Raw genomic sequence first — 20,381 nt, 5'->3', positions numbered from 1 at the left:
CTCCAACACCAATTTTCAAACTCTTATTTAAAGAATTTTAAACATCTCAAATTATCCATTTATTCATTTTACAATTTTTAAGGATGCAATTGAAGCTATTTAAATTAAAATTTAAAGACATAATTACTCATATAATAAAATTTGTTATTTTTTAATTAAGTTGTTGTCTAGTTAACACACCCAACCAACTCAATCAATATATATATACACAATTATTAATGGGATTGACTGACAAACACAATTTTTGTCATAATTTTACTTAAAACACAAATTTTTGGTCATAATTTTACTTCAATTGTAGATGCCCTAAAATTTATTATAATTCTAAAATACAGTAGAATATAGTTAAATTTTTTACAAAATGTTGGCTTAAACTTTAAAATTTGAATCCTAAATCTTAAACAAATGAAATATATTGTTAGTTTATATTTTTCTATTTATCAATTGGCATCAAATCAAATACATGAAGTTATCATAAATAAAAATTAATAATAAATTAATAAGTTTATAGTATTTATTTTGTAATTTTAATTTTTGAATCTATATAAAAATTTGAATATTTGTTCGTTTTCTGAATTTTCATTCTACCATATGATTTGGCATTAAAGATATAGCTTTTGATGCAGAGTTTTGTACATATACCATACTTTTACTGATTGTTTATTACCACCACATTTCTTTTAAACAAAAATGAACAATAGTGCAACTGGTATGATAGGAGAAAAATGGCAAGTATGCCTTAGTATTTTGAAATTCTCACCAAATTTCTTTTTGAGTTTTAGCTTCAATAAATTTAATATAGAAAAAAGAAATATATATATATAGGTTGAAAGTGAAAAGAAGGGGCAGAAAACATGAAAATATCTCAAAACGAATGATTAGTGACATTGGAATTAGCGTGTTCCCATACATGGAAGCAAGCAAGAAAGAAACGATTAAACAGAACAGTAAGAGGTAGGAGATGGAGACTAGAGCTGATATTCGTTCCATCATCAGGAGTCGGCCGTTTGGCCTCAACTGTTGAATTCGCAAAGCGTCTTAATAATCACGATCATAGAATTTGGGTTACTGTTCTTTGCATTCAGTGGTTTTCTTCAGGTTTTGTCGATGCCTACATCGAAGAACCTGCTCGAATCCACTTCATTCAGCTCCCTCACGTAGATCCTCCCTCGTTACATCTTTTGAAGTCAGTACCATAAGTCTTTATCTATGAATTCATTCAGAGCTACATTGATCCTGTTAGAAATGCTATCACAAATATTGTGTCTATGAAATCTACTTCCAACTCAACCTGGATGTCGCAACCGATTTGGGTCTTCCTTCTTATACATTCTTAACCTCAAATGCAGCCACCTTGGGTCTCATACTGTACCTACCAATTCGGCATAGACAGAACAGCTTGGAATTTGAATGCCCGAAGCCTGACACCCAAAACACGGATCTTGGACATTTGATCCTAGGATTTGCAAATCCCGTCCCTTCATGTGTTCTGCCTTCATTCTTGTTCAACAAGGATGGAGGTTATACCGCATTTGTCAAGTTTGCAGAAAGGTTTAAGGATGCCAAAGGTATCGTGATAAATACAATTGAAGAGCTTGAACCTTATGCCCTTCGTTGTTTTTCCAATGCCCAAAACCCTCCAATTTATCCAGTTGGACCAGTGATTCAACTCGATGGTTTGCCTAATCCTGAGTTGGATCTGGTCCAACGCGACAAGGTTATGAAATGGCTTGATAACCAGCCTGAATCATCAGATGTTTTTCTTTGCTTCGGAAGCATGGGAAGCCATGAACCACCCCAAGTGAAAGAAATAGCACTTGCGCTAGACCGGAGTGGGCACAAGTTCTTGTGGTCCTTGCATGTGCTACCACCAGTAGATGCTGCTGCAGGAACAGTTCATTTCAAGAATCCTGAGGAAATGTTACCAGAAGGGTCCTGGAAAGGATCCAAGAGAGGGGGATGGTATGCGGGTGGGCACCACAGGTGGAGGTCCTCGGCCACAATGCAGTAGGAGGGTTTGTATCTCATTGCGGTTGGAACTCAATCCTGGAAAGCTTGTGGTTTAGTGTGCCGATTGTAACATGGCCTATGTTTGCTGAACAACAGTTGAATGCATATATGATGAAGGAGCTGGGATTGGCAGTAGTGATGACGTTGGATTACAGGAAAGGGATAAGTGATGTGATGGCAGATGAGATATAAGAAGGTGTCCGACAGGTTATGGATGCAGGCAGTAAGGTTAGGAAGAAAGTGAAGAAAACGGAAGAGATGGCTAGGAAGGCCATTATGAATGGTGGATCTCCATTCAATTCAATTGGAAGATTCATAGAGGATATGATAGGCAACATCTGATGTATATTACATATATATCTTCTTAGCCATCCATTGCATCCTTATCTTCTTAGCCCCTGTAAAATTTTCAATCAAGTCAAGGAAACTAACGAGGTGCTATTGTTATCACTAACTTGGCAGCCACATAAGTTTTCTATTAAATGACTAGATTTGGTACCAAACTACCAACAAAGTTCTAACCTAGGTAGGATAAAATAAAATTTAATGACTAATGGAGAAATTTACTCTCTTTATAAAACCAGGATCATCTGTATAAAACAAAAAATTAAAATAATGAATGAAGAATGAGGCTAAGAAACCTGAGTTCCAACACCAAGCACCTGTATCATTGGCAACAAGGCAATTCCACCAGAAAAAAAAAGACCAGTGTAAATACATTTGATATGAGCAACACATAGATAAACAAAAAAGTAACAGCAATATGATTCACAGGTCTATGCACTCCTCAAGTTATTTAACTCTCCTCTTACTATTTCAAAAACCATCTATAAGCTCTTAATGGCAGCTAATAATCCTTCTATTTTAATTTCATTTTCCTCATTAATTTCCTATTAGTTCCTAAGGCTTTTGATTTTCTCTGGTGGATTTGCATTTAATTCCCCCTAACTTCGTTGTCCTTTTTTAGAGCTTATCCTAGTATTTGCTCAGTTTCTTTCACTTGGTCTGTCCACAGCACAATTTCACATAAACTTGAAAAGTCGATTGATACACCCAAATTAACTACCACTTTTGAATTTGATAGATATAAAGAAAGGACCAACATTTAATCAAACTGAACCCATCCTAAAATTGAGATTACATTAGTTAACAGAGCCTAACAGCCAACTAGGCAAAATCCAATCTCATGAGAGGAGAACCAGTGACAAATCTTTGGAGGATTTACTAGAGTTCAAACGGCCTTTCTTTTCATAAGAAATTGTACAATATCATCAAGATCCCAAATTCTTCTTTTTCCTCCCTCTCCCTATATAGCCTTGCTAAAAAGTTTTCTAGGTTTCAACCTCATACAAAATTGTAGAATATCACCCAAGGTAAAAAATTGTAGAATTGTAGATTCGATCCTTTTAGAACGACCCTCAAGAAAAAGCCCTCATCAGGTATTTCTATGTACTGCAGAATAATTCAAAGCTCAAAAAGTATCTATCTTGTTATAAACTGGCCCTATAGAACTGCAAAACATTGAAGCTAAAATAAATAACAAAAAGCTGCAGACATGATATAACTATATACAGATAGAAATTGGTTTACAAGGAAAGGAATATATTTGATTAATGAGTACTTATTTTATCCAAAGGAAACATGGAAAATGTCACAAGTTTATCATATGGACAGTTTCAACAATTGACACTTTTTACATGCACCCTTTATGGCAATTTCCATTCAAGGGAAGCTGGGAAATGTGACACAAACTTATTCCTTTTTTTTGCTCTCTTTGAAAAGGTGAGCAAAACTAAATCAGAAAATTAGGCTTGACTTACAGCCTTTGCATGTTCAAATGCTAACACTTGTACTAGAAAGCTACATTACTTGGACTCAGATGTGAGTGTCTATGCATCAGACATTGTATGTTCAATTTTTTTTTTTTTTTAATGTATTTGGATTTTGGAGGATTCTTGGAAGGTTATATCCCCCATACCTATGTTGGACATAGGAACTTCAAGAAAAATGAGAAGTCAAAGCAACATAGCCAGAAAGACTAATGGATTCCTCGATCTAGGTCTGTAAAAATGCATAATTTCACAGTTCCTGCAAAACTAACATCAAATAAAATGTACGAGACCAAATTATGAATCATCGGGGTTGAAGAGAAGAGGTTTACCTGACATCTCAAAATTTACAACCTAAGCTCCAAAGTACTGTATTAAGTCGTCATCAAGCAGTTCCTCTAGTGAACTTGTACCGTCGAATGGAAGTTCAAATGGGCTGTTGAAGCCACCATAAAATGAGGGATCACTTGTAGGTGAACCAAAGGGATTATGAACAGCTCTATCTTGCTCATCATGAAATGGGTCTTTCATGTAATGGTGCAATTCTCCCCCAGTAATTACATGATCATTTCCAGCAGGCACCGATACATCAATCCCATTTTCTGGCCTAATCTGTGGTACATTCATCCCCACCTGAATTTGCTGACCATCACGACAATGCCTAAATTCAACCGATGGATTATAAAATTCATATGCAGCACGGTGGTGCAGCTCAGTCTGTTGCACTGATGGATAGACCATGGGCCTTCCATCTACATGCATGCTCTGGGTGAAAATTTCATTAGCACAAGGAACGGCAGGTAGTTCAGACTGAACAACTAAATGTTTCTCTCCATGCATCAACATTGTGCTTGCATCATTTTCCTGCTGAGTGGCAGGCATATTATATTCAGGAAAAGATGCATCAGTTTGGTTGATATCAGGCACAGGGCTTCTTAACTCAGCATTAACATGTTCATCATGAGATGGAACAAGTTGCTTATCCACATGGCTTGGTACAGTTTGTCGATCACCATGGTTTGTTCCTTTACGAGGTCTCTTCCTACTAGGTTGTTTTTCCACAGGCTCATTCTCTTGGACTGGATGGGAATCATCATTGTTGATATAAGCTATGGGTTCCACATCTATCGGTTGATCTCTCCTGTCATCTTTGGAAGAAACTGAACCTCGTCCATCATCAACACCATCAACATCATAATCACTGTCAATACTGACAGCAGGTCGCTTCTTACCATCACGACCACCTTGTGGCTTTTCAGTTATGCTGGATATTCCTTTATCACAGCTAGGTTGCTGAATCAGAGCTTCCTCTCGTCCCAAAACCCCCAACCAAACTGCACTCTCCTTTGCTGTCATCTTATCTTGTAAACATTTTGACTGATGTACGTGCCTCCGAATCTTTGCAATATCAGGTGACATGTGCTTTATCACTGCTGTTAAAACTCCAACTTTCCACATCTTCTTAAGATCATGTGGCTTTTTATAAGGAGGACTTTGACCCTGTTGCAGCCCTAGTTTTACCCACCACTCTTCATTCCCAGTGGGCCACCATGGGGGAGGAACTCCCTTTTCTAGGGGATACTTTCTCTGAGGGGGTTTGCAATGCTGCATCAAAGAAGACAAGAGGGATCCAAGAGTAGCATCTTGCAGGTCTTGTAGACTGCACTGTGAATTTCCCTTTTTTATGTTATCAGACTCACTGATAGCTAAACACTCTGCCTCATACTTGGCTATTGCTGCTGGCCCATTCTTATCAAATTTCACCTTTTCTTTCCACCAAGATCTTATATTATCTGATGCACCACTTACAGGCTTTCCCTTCTCCGGAATGATGCCATAGACAAATCCACGTGCTTTGCAGACTTCCATTAGCTTCAACATATACTTCAGAATCCCATCTTGAGCTCGTGACATTTTCTTCCTCCGAGCCTGATCAGATGCCTGCTTGGATTTTTGCTTTTCCACAGCCTGCAGGGCTGCAATCTTCTCTCTTTCTTTAATCCTTCTGAGCTTGATACGATCTTTCCATATTCGTCTCTCCAATTCATCTGCTTCAATCTCTTCGTCACTGACATCTTTCTCTGCTATATTATCACACCTTATGTCATCAACTTCAAGATCGGAACTGTCAACCAACAAATCAACAACCATCAAAACACGATTCATTAACTCAAACAACAATAAAATCTTGTTTTGTTTGATGAATAAGACAAATAGAAGACAAAACGAAATTCTGAAAGCTTTATCTTTGCTCCTTTTGGATCTACAATAAACAAAAAACCTCACCTACACTGGTCTACATAAAATGTATTTCGCATGAAACTAGAACCTTTTGTTTTAAACTCAATTCTTAATTACAATTATTCTCCTACCATAGCAACGTCAATAAAATTTGAGAAATTCTAATATTTTACAGGGTCTACCACAAAATCCCTTTTACTATTTACTGATTTCAACCACACCCAATGTTAAATCAAATCAAACCAAATCAATCCAATTAAGAAAAAATTAAATCCAATTTCTTATTCATAAAGAACTCGCTTCCAAAGTTACAAACAATTTAACTTGCTCTAAACAGATTTACCCATTAATATTTCCTTAAATCTTACATGCATAAAGAAATCAAGCAAAACCCCAAAATCCAATATTCCATAACTCGTCCAATATTCAGCAAAAATTGATTAGATAAAACACAATAAAATCGTGGGTTTTCAATGAAAAAGAAGGGTAAAAAGTTAAGCTTTACCTAATATCAGCTCCAATTTCTTCAAATTCGGCCATGAAAAAAAAGTTCAAAAGCTCAAAATCTTTTAACGCTGAATGGCAAACCAAAATGATTGGGAAATCAATTGCACTTTATACGAAGGCTGAAGGAGAGAATTTGGAATTATAGGAAAATTTTTAAAAAAATTTAAAAAATCAAAGGTTTTGGCTGCTTGAGAAAATATTCTGAATTTCAGAATCAGAAAAGTCGGCGGAAAAAAAGTTATCAAAGATTGGGTTTTGTGCCAAAATTTGTGAACGAGGTGAAATACCCAGTATATAATGTTATGTTCATGAATCATGGGTTAGCTTTAGTTATTTCATTATGTTTTACACATAAGCCACATATTAATATTTATTTATATATTGCTTGGTTACAAATTTTCTTTGTTCCATCGAAATATGATTGTGATTTTGTGACTCGATCACTTAAATTTTGTTGGAACTTTGCGACAACTAACCGACATGCATGCTAAGAGGCATTCTTTACGTATATCAATTACGAAATTATTAATATATTTTTAATCTAAAAATTAATCTATATATATATAATAAATCAGTAAAATTTTGATAATTTTTTCTAATTTCGTAGGTATGTCATAAATTCAATTTCAATTTAAAATTTTCATAAAGTGATAACTGTTCTTTTAACAGGTAATAAAATAATAAAAATTATTTTAAAAAAATAAATAATAGCAATTTCTTTTATAACAGTGTCTTTCTCTATTTTTACGCACTAAACCCTTGCAATAGTGATGCGCTTAAGATTCGAATTTGCCCAAGTAACAAGTCCGTTGCTCATGTGATTATATTGGAGTTTACTAAAGTTAAAATGTTCTGAAAACAATATATTATAATTACATAATTATATATTAATTGAAATTAATAAATGATTCAACTGTTTTAGATTTTTCTATTTTTATTAAATTATTCCACTTTAAAAATTATAAAATAATCACTTAATTTAGTTAAATACTTAACTGTGATTTTTTTTCAGATTTGGAGACCTACATATCAATATCAAATGTCTGTATATTTGTCCAATGGTAAAAAATTACTTTAAAAAATAGAATAATATTAAATTACAATTTTATCATTATATTAATTTATAGTTTCATAATTATATATATATAATCATTTTGGAGGCATATTATTTTAATTTATAAAAATAAGATAAATTTGATAAAAAATATATTATATATACGTATTCTAATGGATAGCTGTCAATATATATTATGCTAGCTATTTTGAACTGAAATACTTATTCAATATCAGAAGGTGACAGCAAATCTACTGCATAAACAATTCGTATGAAGCTCTGCTTTTGTGTTTATGTTGCTTATTTGTGTATATTTTTAACCTACATGTAAATTGTATTCCTACGTAAGTTTCTATAGAGCTGGTAGCAAAGCTTGCATAACATAATTATAAATGCTCACAAAAATGTAGTGTGAGCCGAAGGATGAATAACTCCTTCACCTTACTTAACAATCTCTTCTTTCATGGCAAGGGTGAGAGCTGTGAGATTTCCTCCACTCTCCACTCTTACCCCTGGCATCGCCACTGCTCTACTTCCTATATACCCTCCTTCCCCAATTCTGATCTTCCCAAACTTCACTTTCCCACCTTCACCTTCATATATGTGTCCAAATAGCAATGCATCTCTTCCTACACATCCTCCTTTCTCCATATCCACCATTTCAGGGTTTAATAATGCTCCCATGCTATCTACGTACATTCCCTGGTCTACTTCAATATCTGAGCCCATTAATTTCATCCACACCAGGAATATAATGGACCCACTGCTCATTTCCATGAAATAGTCCCCAACAAGTGTTCTAAAAGCTTGCCAGATGGTGTCCATGAACACCCTTTTACTCCATATCTGTACTGTTTCACCTTCATTCTTCTTTCCTACGAGGACCCATTTTGCCACTGCACATGTTATTGCTGCTACAATTCCTGAAGAAACCCAAAGCAAAGGAAGCAACCAATGGAGTGGGAATTTCTCTGATTCCTTCATGAGAAGAACACAAGTTAATGGTGCAAAGATTGCTAATCCCAGGAGGGAATAAGGAAGCACAGTCTGCAATAATGGTTGAACGAAAATTGACCATGAGGTTTGGTACAACTTTCTTTCTAGGGTCACTTTCCTCGCGTCTTTTTTATCCAATGCTGCTGCCATTGGACAACCTGAAAGGTCTACTTTTACATCAGATTGCTCTAGGAAGATCCTCCATGCCTCGGGAAGTGGTTCCTTGTTTCGCAAACGCTGGCAAATCTCGTAGATGAGGGACCGCCCATGATCAATAGAAGCACTCTGAGAGGACATGGAAGCTCGGATAACATCGATCACATGGCATCTACGGAAAGGATTAAACTCAAGTGCTTCAGCTTCTTTAGCGGTGAGATTTCGTTCAAGATTAATCTCGCCTACATCGATGTATGGAAACTCAGTCTCATCCCATGGTTTAGTGCAGTCGAGTGCAACGTCGCGTGCGGCTTCGTCCGACGGAACAGGCCGGACTTGCAGTTGGAAGATGTATCGAACACCACCGGAGTTCACCCGTCGTTGGAAATCTTGAGCAAGGAAAAGCAAGGGGCGGGTGTCGTTTTCATCCCTTGGAATTGCACCTGTTTCTGGTGGGAGAATCCCTTTGGGTTCAACCTTCCCGGACTCCTCACTGATACTTCCGTCATACGGTCTCAACTTGAATTTCACGTACCTTTCTTCCCCATCTGAGAACCGAAGAAGTCGAACAAAGTTCGAGTAGTAATGCAGCTCTGCATACGAGTTAGCATGGCGAAGGGACGTCCACACCGCGTCTCGTATATGCGGGACTCGCTTCACATGCTCTTCTCTTGCAGGAAGTCCACACACAAGCCATGTTGCGAAATCAGCAATGGTGCGAGCATAGAATGCCTTACCCGTTTTCAGTGTTAAGTCAAGGACTGAAGTGTTGGCATCATTGTTCTCATCTAAATGTATTCTTATAGCAGCACCTCGAGCATCAATCCTTGCATCATCATCAGCACTCAGGCTGTTGCTATGTCGAACTACGACACGGTAGGACTTTCCAGGGTGGAAAATATTGTGATCCGGAAACCCTTCAATCTTGTCGTATATTTTCAAGTAGCCATTCCCTGCAACACCAATTCGATGAAAATATCTTGATTTAACCTTCAAAGTGGTAACAGCTAGACTTGCCGCAAGGTTTCCGACTATTTTCTTGTATTTCATGTCCATTTCTTCGATTCGATCATCTAAAGCATGATTAGTGTTCTTGACCATGATTGGAGTCTGGGATCCAACATAAACACCACCCGTTTGGAGAAGTGAGTTTTCAGGAGCCACTGAAAGTGCACCAAGAATGACATCATTTTCAACCCTGGACCCTGGAAGGACCAGGCTTTGACTCCCAACAACTGAGTTATCTTGAACCTCAACTTTCCCACGAATTAAACCCCCACGGGTATAAAATCCTGTAATGATTCTGCTGAAGTCACCGAGATGAACGCCGGCGCCAATTTCTACTAGCTCTGGATCTGAAATTGGGTTGATAGCTCTGATTGAACAATGTCGGCCAACTTTTGCACCCAAAAGCCGTAAATACATGCAAAAAGTTTCTGTTCCAGAGAGAAGATGAGCAAATCTAAGGTGGCAAGCAATGGTAATTCGGTGTCTGATGAATATCTTGACATAAGATTGCTTTGACTGTTGTCTCTCAGTAAGAATACGAGTCAAAGTGCCTGTAAGGAAACTGAGTATCAAGCCATGAGCAAGGTAAGCAATGGCAACTGAGACGGCAAAACTTGCTGGATTCACAGTGATGCAAGCAAACATGGAAGCATATGCAATAACTGTGAAAGGAATCCAATGTAAGGCTCCGGATATGCATGCAAATGCAAAGTGTTGAAGAGAATGAGGTTTCTCAGAGAGCCAAATGTATAGGAAGTAGAGAATAGCTGCAGAGAAACTGCTGAGGAAACCAACCAAGTAGATGCCCATGAACTGAGACATGTTCTTATTTGGAGTAGCATTTGACAACACTGTACTCTGAAACCATGGTAAATAATGACATATGATCAGTTTCCAGCATATACCACTTAAAAAGTAAAAGGGATGACATTCTTCTATTAAATATTGTACTTACTTTTTGGACACTGTTAGCCTTGGCTGATCTATTTACTGAAGTGCCTCCATCAATCCTCTGTAATGGCAGTACTTCAGCTTCTTCTGCCAATACACTTCCCTTTTGGATCACTGCATATGGTCCAATTGTTGAATTCTTGCCAATTCTAATGGACTGGAAACTTAGTATCCCATTCTTTACCTCATGACTTTGAATTAATGCCCCTTCTGAAACCACAGCTCCATCTCCAATCGAAACTAAAGATGGATCCGTAATGTCTATGGTATCTAGTGTAACCAATGGCCCGATTCTTGCTCCAAGCATCTCAAACCAATAATTTAAGAACACTGTTCCTCTCAGATGCTGTGCAAGAACTTTCGAGGCTATTTGTTGGGCTTTGTAAAGTGCCCACCACTTAACAAAATCAACTGACCAGATGGAAACGTCATGGATAAGGGCATTGTTCGGTCTCAGGAAAGGATTTCCAAGAAAAGAAATACTCATGCAAGTTAAAGCTATGCAGAGGATCCAAACAAGTGGTGCAAAGGCCAAATATATCAAGCAAGCCAGCCACTGGTTTCCATCTATAGTTGCATGGACTGTTAAGGTGAAAGATGTGAACGCAGAAACTGATAAATACGCAGGCAGACTCAACAATATGGACACGAAGGTAAGAGCCACAAATTGTAAAAACCAGATGCCTACTTGGCGATGTATGGATACTTCCACCAAAGGCTCCTCTGAACCAAGATCAGGTTCAGCATGAAATGAAGAAGCCGTTGTAAGATCAGGTTTAGATTTTACTAAGAGATTCTCTGAGAAGTTGGCCAAGTCTGCAATGCAGGTTGCGGTGAAGATATCTACTGCTCCAATTGGCACGCCTAGAAAATCTGAAAGCTTCTGAGATGCTCTGACAACTCCGATTGAATCGATTCCATACGAGACAAGGCTCTCCACAGCAGAAATATTGTTGGTGGGAATCCCGGTTAGCTCAGAGACCAGGCCTTTCAGAAACTCCACAATGTCCTTGTTTCTCAGTCTTGTACTAGGTACAGGAGAACTCTGAAGCTGACGGGGTGTTCTTCCTTCTGCACAAGTCCCAGTAGTGAATGACCGAACCAAAGTTCTCTTTGAAAAGATTGGTTCCGGGACTATGTTCAAGGTTCCCTCACTGAATTGTTTGAGGCACTCAAATCTCTTGATTTTTCCTGATGTTGTTTTGCTGATAGTTTTGGGCTTGATCAGTTTGATGGCAGCAACGCTGACGCCATGTTCTTCTGCAACTCGGGTTTTAATCTGTTCAATAACTTCCTTTTTCACTGGCTTTCCATCTCTAACTTCTGCAATTACAACGAGGCCAACATGGTCAGCACCATCTGGAACTGGAATTCCTTTTTCTGACAGTACATCCTCTGGAACACCAATGACAGCACAACAGCCAGGTCGTATAACTTCGGCTGAGCTTTCAACTGTCTTTTCTACATCAGCTGAGTATATATTCCTTCCTGATACAATTATCAGATCCTTGATTCTTCCAGTGATGAACAATTTCCCATCAACGATCCGTCCCAAGTCGCCAGTTCTTGTGTATTTTCTTCCGGAGTGATTCTTAAGCTCGTTTCTGAAAGTTTGATGGCTATGTTCTTCTCTACCCCAATACCCAATGCCAGAACTTGGACTACTGATCCAAATCTCTCCTTCTTTTCCACCTTCTTCAAGCTCTACACCAGTCTCTGGTTCAACTATTCTGATGTCAATATCTTGATTGTCTAGATCAGTATAACCACAGCAAACTCTTCCCTGCCAGTCAACCAAGATGGGATTCCCTTCACCGAATGCACAGCTTACAAACACACAGTTTTCAGCCAAGCCATAACCAGGTGCCATCACCTCTTGTGAAAGGCCAAATGGATAAGTGAGCTCAATGAATCTCTTCAGAGTTCTTTGCCTTACTGGTTCAGCAGCAACCATTAGGAAAATAAGGGAAGAAAGGTCATAGTTCCAAGCCTTATCCTTGTCAGACTCCAGTCTTCGAACCACCAGTTCGAATGCGAAATTAGGTCCAGCACTGTGAGTAGCCTTGTACTTGCTCATGGTTTGAAGCCACAAAAGGGGATTTCTGATGAATGTCATTGGGGAAAACAGTACCGCCGACCCACCACTAACCATTGCAGTAAAAAGTCCCCCAATTAGCCCCATGTCATGGTACTGAGGAAGCCAACTGATTAAAACTGTCTTGGAGGTGCTCTTGTATCTCTTTCGCATCAACTTCACATTATGGATGAGCCCACCATGAGTGATCATGACTCCTTTAGCATCACCAGTGGACCCAGATGTGAACTGCAAAAAGCATAGATCATCAGGGTGAGGTTCAGACGGATCAACCGTGGCATCTGGAATTACTTTCTTGAAGTTCTTGATCCATGAATCGGTGTGCAACCAAGTAAGGTTAGGCCAGTTAGCTGAAGATTTTCCCTTTTTCCCAGTCAGTGAGATCATTTGCTTCACCAAACCTGCACGAACAGCTGAGTGATAGACAATAGTTGATAGTATCGCCACTGCACCACATGATTTAGATATATTTTCAATCTTCAGAAGTGCTTGTCCGCCTCTTTGCAGAGGATCTGGAGGAAGAACTGGAACCGGCAACACCTTTGCTCTTAAACATCCAAAAAATGCATCAACGAAGTCCAGACCTGGAACATAGACCAAGAGAACCCTATCACCAGGTCTGATGACCGGCTTTTTGCTTGTTAAGATCTTTTGAGCGATGAAAGAAGCATTAGCATGAAGTTCGGCATAAGTCCTTTGGCCTACTGCTGCCCCTTCTTCATTAATCCAGGTATAAAGCGTTTTGCTTTGAGTGACTTCATGAGTTCCCCAACGCTTCAAATAGCCATCAAGTGTACAAAGATCAGGGAATTCAACTCCAGGGAGTTCACCTAATTGCTTGAGATTCTTATTCCCATTGTATGATTGAAATGGAAATAAACTCTGCAAAAATAACATTCCATGTCAAGTTTTGGTTTACATCTCTTTAGAACATAAATTGCCATATCCATAGCATATGAAACGACCTATATTACCTTAACATATGGAAACACCGGTGTAGATTTGTTGTTTGCAAAGTGCTTGCAGATTAGGGCCATTGCATATGAAGAATTCCTCTCTGTAAGCTCAAATGCCATAAGACCGCCAACGTAGTAAGTATTCCTCTTTCCTTGAAGTTCAGATTCAAAGCGCTCATAAAAGCCATTCTTCATATCTACAGTAAAATCAACATATAAGCATCCATTTGGCATAGTGGTTTAATGACCACTAGCAGCAGGTGATTTTGCATACCTTGACAAGAAACATGAGGGAAATACTTGAATCGCCGTTGTAAAACCACTTGCTCGACTTGTCCTCCCATGGGTTCAACTGCTTTTATTGCAAGCTCGCAGACAGTTGATCCTTGAATATCCAGGGAGTTACCATATGACCAGAACAAGAAAATATCGGAATCAGCATAGAATCTCTGCATTGCAACAGGATGTCCGATTGATGCAGGATCGTCCATGTGTTCACCAAAGTAATAAAAACCAACAGGCATATCTTCTAGCCCTTTAATTTTCAAGACCGTTGTGTAGTAGTCGATTGTCATTACTTTACTGAAGAGCTCCTTTTCAAGATCATTCAAATCCATTGCTTGAGTTTCATGTTCTGTGACAAAAGTACGCAGTATTAGCATCTTATGGGAAGGGAATAGAGAAAAATTTTAAGAAAGTCTACAGAAGTTGACAAACCTGTATGATTTGAAGCAGGAGATCTATATGTTTTCCCATTTTTGAAAGGGAAGGCACCCGAGATGATAATCTTATCGAACTCCATAACTTCGGATTCTCCTTTAATGTTTTTCACATTAATGCTAACACCATCAGCATTATCATTATGCCTTATTGCCAAAACTTCAGTGTTACAAAGGACTTTAACCGGAAGATTTTTACCGATCTTCTCCCAAAAACTTGTGTATCCACCTTTAAAACGTCGTATTTTCCCGGCCATTGAAGTTCTGGTGAACTCATGAATGTAAGCATAAGGCATGTCTTGAACATATCCATAACCAGAAGCAGTGTATCCATAAAATACAGACTTTGGAACAGATTTAAATCCATGAGCCTCAAGATAGGTTGGTGTCAAATCTGCAGCCAAGTCACTGACGGCATGAACACCAATTCGACTTGAAGCCTTAGCCTTATCCTGTTGGAAAAATAAAACTGATTCTTAAACCGAGTCCTAATGTTAAAAAAAAAAGAAGTCAGAAAACAACAATGAAAGCATCAACTGACCTGAAGTTCTAACGTGAGGGCGATCATAGAGACATAATCATTGGCGACTTTAATATCCTGATACTTCCCCGCAGAACTGTCAATGACGGCGAGCTTATGGGAGTCCATTTCTTCCAATTCAGCACCAATCTCTTTGGCCAAGTGAAATATGACTGGTGCACTGTTTGCAGCAAGAACTTGGCCACCTAAATCATACACTTTTCCTGCAGGTTGACATATGGCACAAATATTTAAACATATACAACATCCTTAGCTTTAAAGTGAATGGAGAAGAAAAGGAACCATTTAGTTTCATATTCTACCTTGTATGTCAACAGATTCACACATTCCACCTACTGTATGATGCTTCTCCAATAAGGTTATATTATTATAACCAAGCTTGATTAACGCAAAAGCAGCAGATATGCCACTAGGACCAGCTCCAAGAATCCCAATGCTTGTGTTTACAGGAAGGCATGGATGCAGCTTGGAGAATTGGTCTTCTATTGGTTTTGCTAGCTCCATTTTCAACAATTACAGGCCTTTCTAAAAGCACTGACTTAAATTTCAGGGAACTGATCTCCTCCGACTTCTGTATATATATTGCTATTTTCCGATTTCTGGAGAGAACCAATCACAAAGCAGCGATAAGCCAAAAATATCGAATCAAGTACTCAACTTTAACAGAGACCAAAAATCCCAACAACAAACCAAACACTAAAAACCTGTTGGATTTTTGAAAACCACGAATTTTGTGTCTATATTGAAAGAAACAATAAATCAAGGCCATCTTTCTTATAAATATAACGATTATGCAATGCAGAGTTTATAAGATGCCTTTTTTCTTACTGCCATGAACAACAACTTCGAAGATGGTATGAACTATGAAGCATTTCCCTGTAATGCCATGAAGATGACATGACTGACGGCCAAAAGGTAAGAAATCAAATCTTTGCAGACATTCAATGTCAGATTAACACAAAACATGTCGTGCTCATACATTCTTCTTTCCTAAGCCTTCGCTTCTATTTTCCTTCCAAGCTCAAGTACTCAACATACAGAGTTGAAAACAAAACACATTTTTTTCTTTACTCATATTATTATACTATAATATGATATTACAAACCAGAACTATAAACCAAAATGAAAATTACACAAAGCGGTAATAAGTTTATAATCGGGAATCTAACCTTTTTAGAGCTGAAGTGAGCAAAAGGTTTGGTAGCCAAATGGCGAAGACATGATCGGTTGGAGTTTAAAAAATAGGTATAGAAAGCGTCAAAGATGCTGAAGCGTACAATTTAAAGCTGACGAAGCCGTTTTCACCATGCATGTAATCTGTTGAGGTCATCCTGGAATTTAAACACCAAATGTTCCGTTGCTTACAACAAGAAGACGACAAATCTCACTTACACATAATATATAAGTTGAAGGAGGAACGTTGCTTCTCACAGTTCTCAGCTTTTAATCTTCTCCTCGTTTGGTCCGAGCATGTTCCATATGTTCCCTTTATTCGGCATCTTTGATGCTCATTATTCGCTGTTGGAGCTCGGGAAATCCGTCACTTAAACCAGACAACATCAACAGCGACAAAAATGAATTGGATGTTAGTGTGCATTATTATACAACCAATCATATTTATATAGTTTTTAAACCATAAATTTAAGATGTGTGGGGAGTATTCAACAGTGTGGGAAAGAAGATAGTAGTGGGTTTCTGGGAAACAGTAGTGGATTAAGATTAAATGGGACGGTGGATTCTTTCACTAGTTGAAACGACAACATCATCTTACAAAAATCAGATTGCATTGTTATAAAATAATAATGGCTAATCGTATCTTTTGAAAAATATGCTCATAATTTACCAAATCGACTTTCATTAAATACTAGGCCAGTTTTAAGAGATCCCAGAATTCTATATCGGATATACTGAAATGTTCAAATTAAAAGTGGGATGAGATTTTAATATATAGACATACTGAATCCCTAATAGATAGACATAATCACCCTCTTACCATTTCTGATTAATTCAAGCTAACAAATACAGACAAATAGGATAAATTGGAGTTTGGTTTTCCAGAGATTCTCCTTCGGCCGCGGCAACTACCAATTTTACAGCTTATATATTTAATTCAAACTTCAACCATCCATTATATCTAAATTTCAAATTTAGATAATAATAAAAAAAACGTGATAATACCAAAACCTAAATTATAAAAACCATTTCCTTTTTTGTTGAAGCCTAAGTGATGATTATAAACATTTCTTTTTATTAACTGTTGAATTTGAATATTATTATTTCTACTTTTTATTATTATATTTAAATAATTAATATAAAGTCAAACTTTTAATGAAATATTTTGATTTAAATACAAGTATGATATGTAGGAACGAACTACAATAATTAGTATAAAAGATCATAATTTTTTTAAAAAATAGAATATCCAAACTTTGATATAATTAAAGTAATAAAATTAATAATTGGTTAATTTATTTCCTATTTACTCTTTTAAACTAATCATAAAAATTTAACTTTCATTACTTCATTCAAATATGTTTGCTTGTGTTGTTCGCAAAATCAAATAAATTTTAAAAATATAATATGAATGTTAGATATAATATATAAAATTATAAAAAAAATAACTTATTTAACTAAATTTCTTGATGACGAGTATATTTTAACTTATTTCAGATAACACATGCAAAAGCTTTCCAAAACAGAAAATAAAAATGCAAAAAGAAGTCATAATGATTTAGACTTTGAAGTAGGTGTTGTTGCTGAGAGAATGAAGGATGATAGCATTGAGGCTTTACCAATTGAAAGAGCACTTGGAATAGACATACTTTTGAACTACCAAAAAGTCAAACTTGACTGAAACAAATTCAACTCACCTCCATTTTGCCCATTTATAAAAATCAATCAGTCCTTATATAGTGTTTCTTATCTCTCTAAACATATATTGAATTATATGAACACTTAATATTGGACCAACATTTTCTAATTATTTCATATCCATTACTTTTCACAAATATACTTTACTTTGTCTTTCTTCTAATAATTTTAGTTTAAAATTTTAACCATAAACAACTTTTTGATAATTATGTTTCAACTAAAATTTATTAAATATAACAAAAGTGACTTCTATTTGAAAAATACCAGATACATCGACTCTCATGGCAAAACCAAACATCTAGCCTCCACTCAAGTCCCGAACCGCTTCTCCAACCACAGTCGTGTGGTGTTTTACTAATAGTGTGTTGTCCATATTAAGCTTTATCCATCCATTCTCAAGCGGATACCATTTCCCTCGAAGAAAAGTGTTGTACATCATACGATCCTTGCATTTATAATTGTTGAGGCTTCGTGTCCAAGCTGTACATGTCAAAATCATATTAGTACTATTACTACTTGTTTGCAGAAAAATAAATTAATTTCGACTCTTCCAAAGTGACAGACATAAATTAGAGAAAAATGTTGACCATTTTCCATAAGATACACTGATACATCCTTTATTTATGATATTTTATTTCAACCAAAGTTCTAACAGGTTTGAATTGAAAATATTGAGAAATGGAAGTTATATATGAATTAGTCTGGTAAATTTTAAAGTTAAATGATTTAATTTACTTGGTTGTTATATTATAATTTGAATTATAGTAATACCACTGAGTATGAAATACTCAGCATACAATTGTTTCCGTGTGCAGGTTAGTAGAAATTAAGGTCCCGGTTTAACATCCAGAGCGATCCCGACTCCAGCACAAAATTTGGTGATGTAATCTTTCTTTTGGTAAAGTGGCATGTACTAGGGTGTTATATTGATCACTTGAAAATGTCTTATGCTTTTGGTTGAAATTTGTTAGAATTAAGTGACCCAAATTCTTATTTAAATAAAATACGATGGAAAATAAAATAAAAGTAAAATCCATATAGAACTAGACTTCTTTTATTTTATTTTAGAATAAGGTTTTAAACCTTATTAAACTCCATCTATTTTATATTGATTAGGATAAGGTGTTTCAATCCTACTAGAATATGGCTTTGCAAGCCTATAAATAGACATAGTCTATTCCTCTTGTATTTGAGTAAAAATTTTTCGACATAGTGAATTTTCTTCTCCTCGCCTGTGGTTTTTTTCCGAAAGGGTTTCACGTAAAATTTATGTGTTCTTTATTTTATTTATTTTATTCTATTTTATTTTTCACAAATTGGTATCGAGCTTCCGGTTATTCATCTCGATCACGGTAATGGCGTCTTTGAAGTATGAAATTCATTGTTGGATCGCAACACCGATTTGCGTTGTGGCAAATTAAGATGCAAGCGCTTCTTGCAGATGGATCTAGAGGATGCCCTGCTAGGATAGATAAGATGCCTTCGACATTAATGATGAAAAGAAGAAGCGTAAGGATCGAAAGGCATTAACACAATTACATCTCGCATTTGTCCAACGAAATTTTGCAGGATGTGATGAAAGAGAAAAACTCACTGCATTATGGAAGAGGCTAGAACAAATATGTATGTCGAAAACTCTAACAAGCAAGTTGCATATGAAGCGGCGTCTTTATGCTCATCGTTTGGAGGAAGGTGCGTCAGTACACGAACACTTAACGGTGTTTAAAGAAATTCTCTCAAACTTGGAGGCCATGGAGGTTCAAGATGATAAGGAAGATCTAGGGTTGATTCTACTTTGTTCGTTGTTCCGTCTTATTCAACCTTTAGAGACACGATTTTATATAGCCGCGAGTCTCTCACAGTTGATGAGGTTTATGATTCTTTAACCTCGTATGATAAGATGAAGCATCTTGTGGTTAAACCCAACTCTCAGGGAGAGGGTCTCATTGTTCGTGGGAGACAAGACCGGAATGTTGATGATGATCGTGGTAGAACACAGGAACGGAATCCTCGTGGTAAATCTAAGGGTAGATCGAAATCTTCAAACAGAGGTAAAACTTGCAACTTCTGCAAGAAGAAAGGGCACATTAAATCTGAGTGCTATAAGCTACAAAATAAGATTAAAAGGGAGGTTGCGAATCAAAAGGGAAAACAGCCAGAAAATTTCGGTGAAGCTGATGTTGTAGAAGACTACAGCGATGGTGAACTTCTAGTTGCTTCATCAATGATTCTAAAGTAAGCGAGAGTGGATACTTGATTCAGGCTGCACCTTCCACATGAGTCCCAATTGGGATTGGTTTACAACTTATGAAATAGTATCTGAAGGTGTTGTTTTGATGGGAAATAATGCTTCATGTAAAATCGCAGGTGTTGGAACAATTAAAGTTAAGATGTTTGATGGAGTTGTCAGAACACTTAGTGACGTGCGGCATGTTCCAGAATTGAAA

General features: G+C 37.0%; 2 protein-coding genes and 1 pseudogene across 5 annotated transcripts; 1 reads left to right on the top strand and 2 right to left on the bottom strand.

The window, feature by feature from the left end:
* The first annotated feature begins 725 nt into the window (after positions 1 to 725).
* Positions 726 to 2,352, top strand: LOC108471514 (UDP-glycosyltransferase 71K1-like; annotated as a pseudogene).
* LOC108473847 (ETHYLENE INSENSITIVE 3-like 3 protein) lies at positions 862 to 6,958 on the bottom strand. Of its 4 annotated transcripts, none has more exons than XM_053028576.1 (3): positions 6,586 to 6,958; positions 4,172 to 5,964; positions 862 to 2,408 (listed from the first exon to the last, which is right to left on the bottom strand). In XM_053028576.1, the coding sequence occupies exons 1-2, from the start codon at positions 6,618 to 6,620 to the stop codon at positions 4,194 to 4,196; spliced, it is 1,806 nt and encodes a 601-aa protein (XP_052884536.1). In that variant the 5' UTR covers positions 6,621 to 6,958; the 3' UTR covers positions 862 to 2,408; positions 4,172 to 4,193. The 4 variants fall into 4 exon arrangements, with proteins under 4 accessions (XP_052884536.1, XP_052884535.1, XP_052884537.1 ...); XM_053028577.1 differs by lacking the exon at positions 862 to 2,408 and adding an exon at positions 2,556 to 2,672; XM_053028578.1 differs by lacking the exon at positions 862 to 2,408 and adding an exon at positions 3,596 to 4,098.
* Positions 6,959 to 7,847: 889 nt separating this feature from the next.
* Positions 7,848 to 16,650, bottom strand: LOC108471513 (uncharacterized). The gene is made up of 8 exons (XM_017773123.2): positions 16,233 to 16,650; positions 15,366 to 15,662; positions 15,064 to 15,266; positions 14,521 to 14,974; positions 14,078 to 14,437; positions 13,822 to 14,000; positions 10,757 to 13,729; positions 7,848 to 10,659 (listed from the first exon to the last, which is right to left on the bottom strand). The coding sequence occupies exons 2-8, from the start codon at positions 15,565 to 15,567 to the stop codon at positions 8,083 to 8,085; spliced, it is 6,948 nt and encodes a 2,315-aa protein (XP_017628612.1). The 5' UTR covers positions 15,568 to 15,662; positions 16,233 to 16,650; the 3' UTR covers positions 7,848 to 8,082.
* Between the last annotated feature and the right edge of the window lie 3,731 nt (positions 16,651 to 20,381).

The sequence above is a fragment of the Gossypium arboreum genome, chromosome 5 (assembly GCF_025698485.1).
Source record: "Gossypium arboreum isolate Shixiya-1 chromosome 5, ASM2569848v2, whole genome shotgun sequence".
Lineage (NCBI taxonomy): Eukaryota > Viridiplantae > Streptophyta > Magnoliopsida > Malvales > Malvaceae > Gossypium > Gossypium arboreum.
Note: the sequence above shows the minus strand (reverse complement) of the source record. Positions and strands in the feature narration are given on the sequence as shown.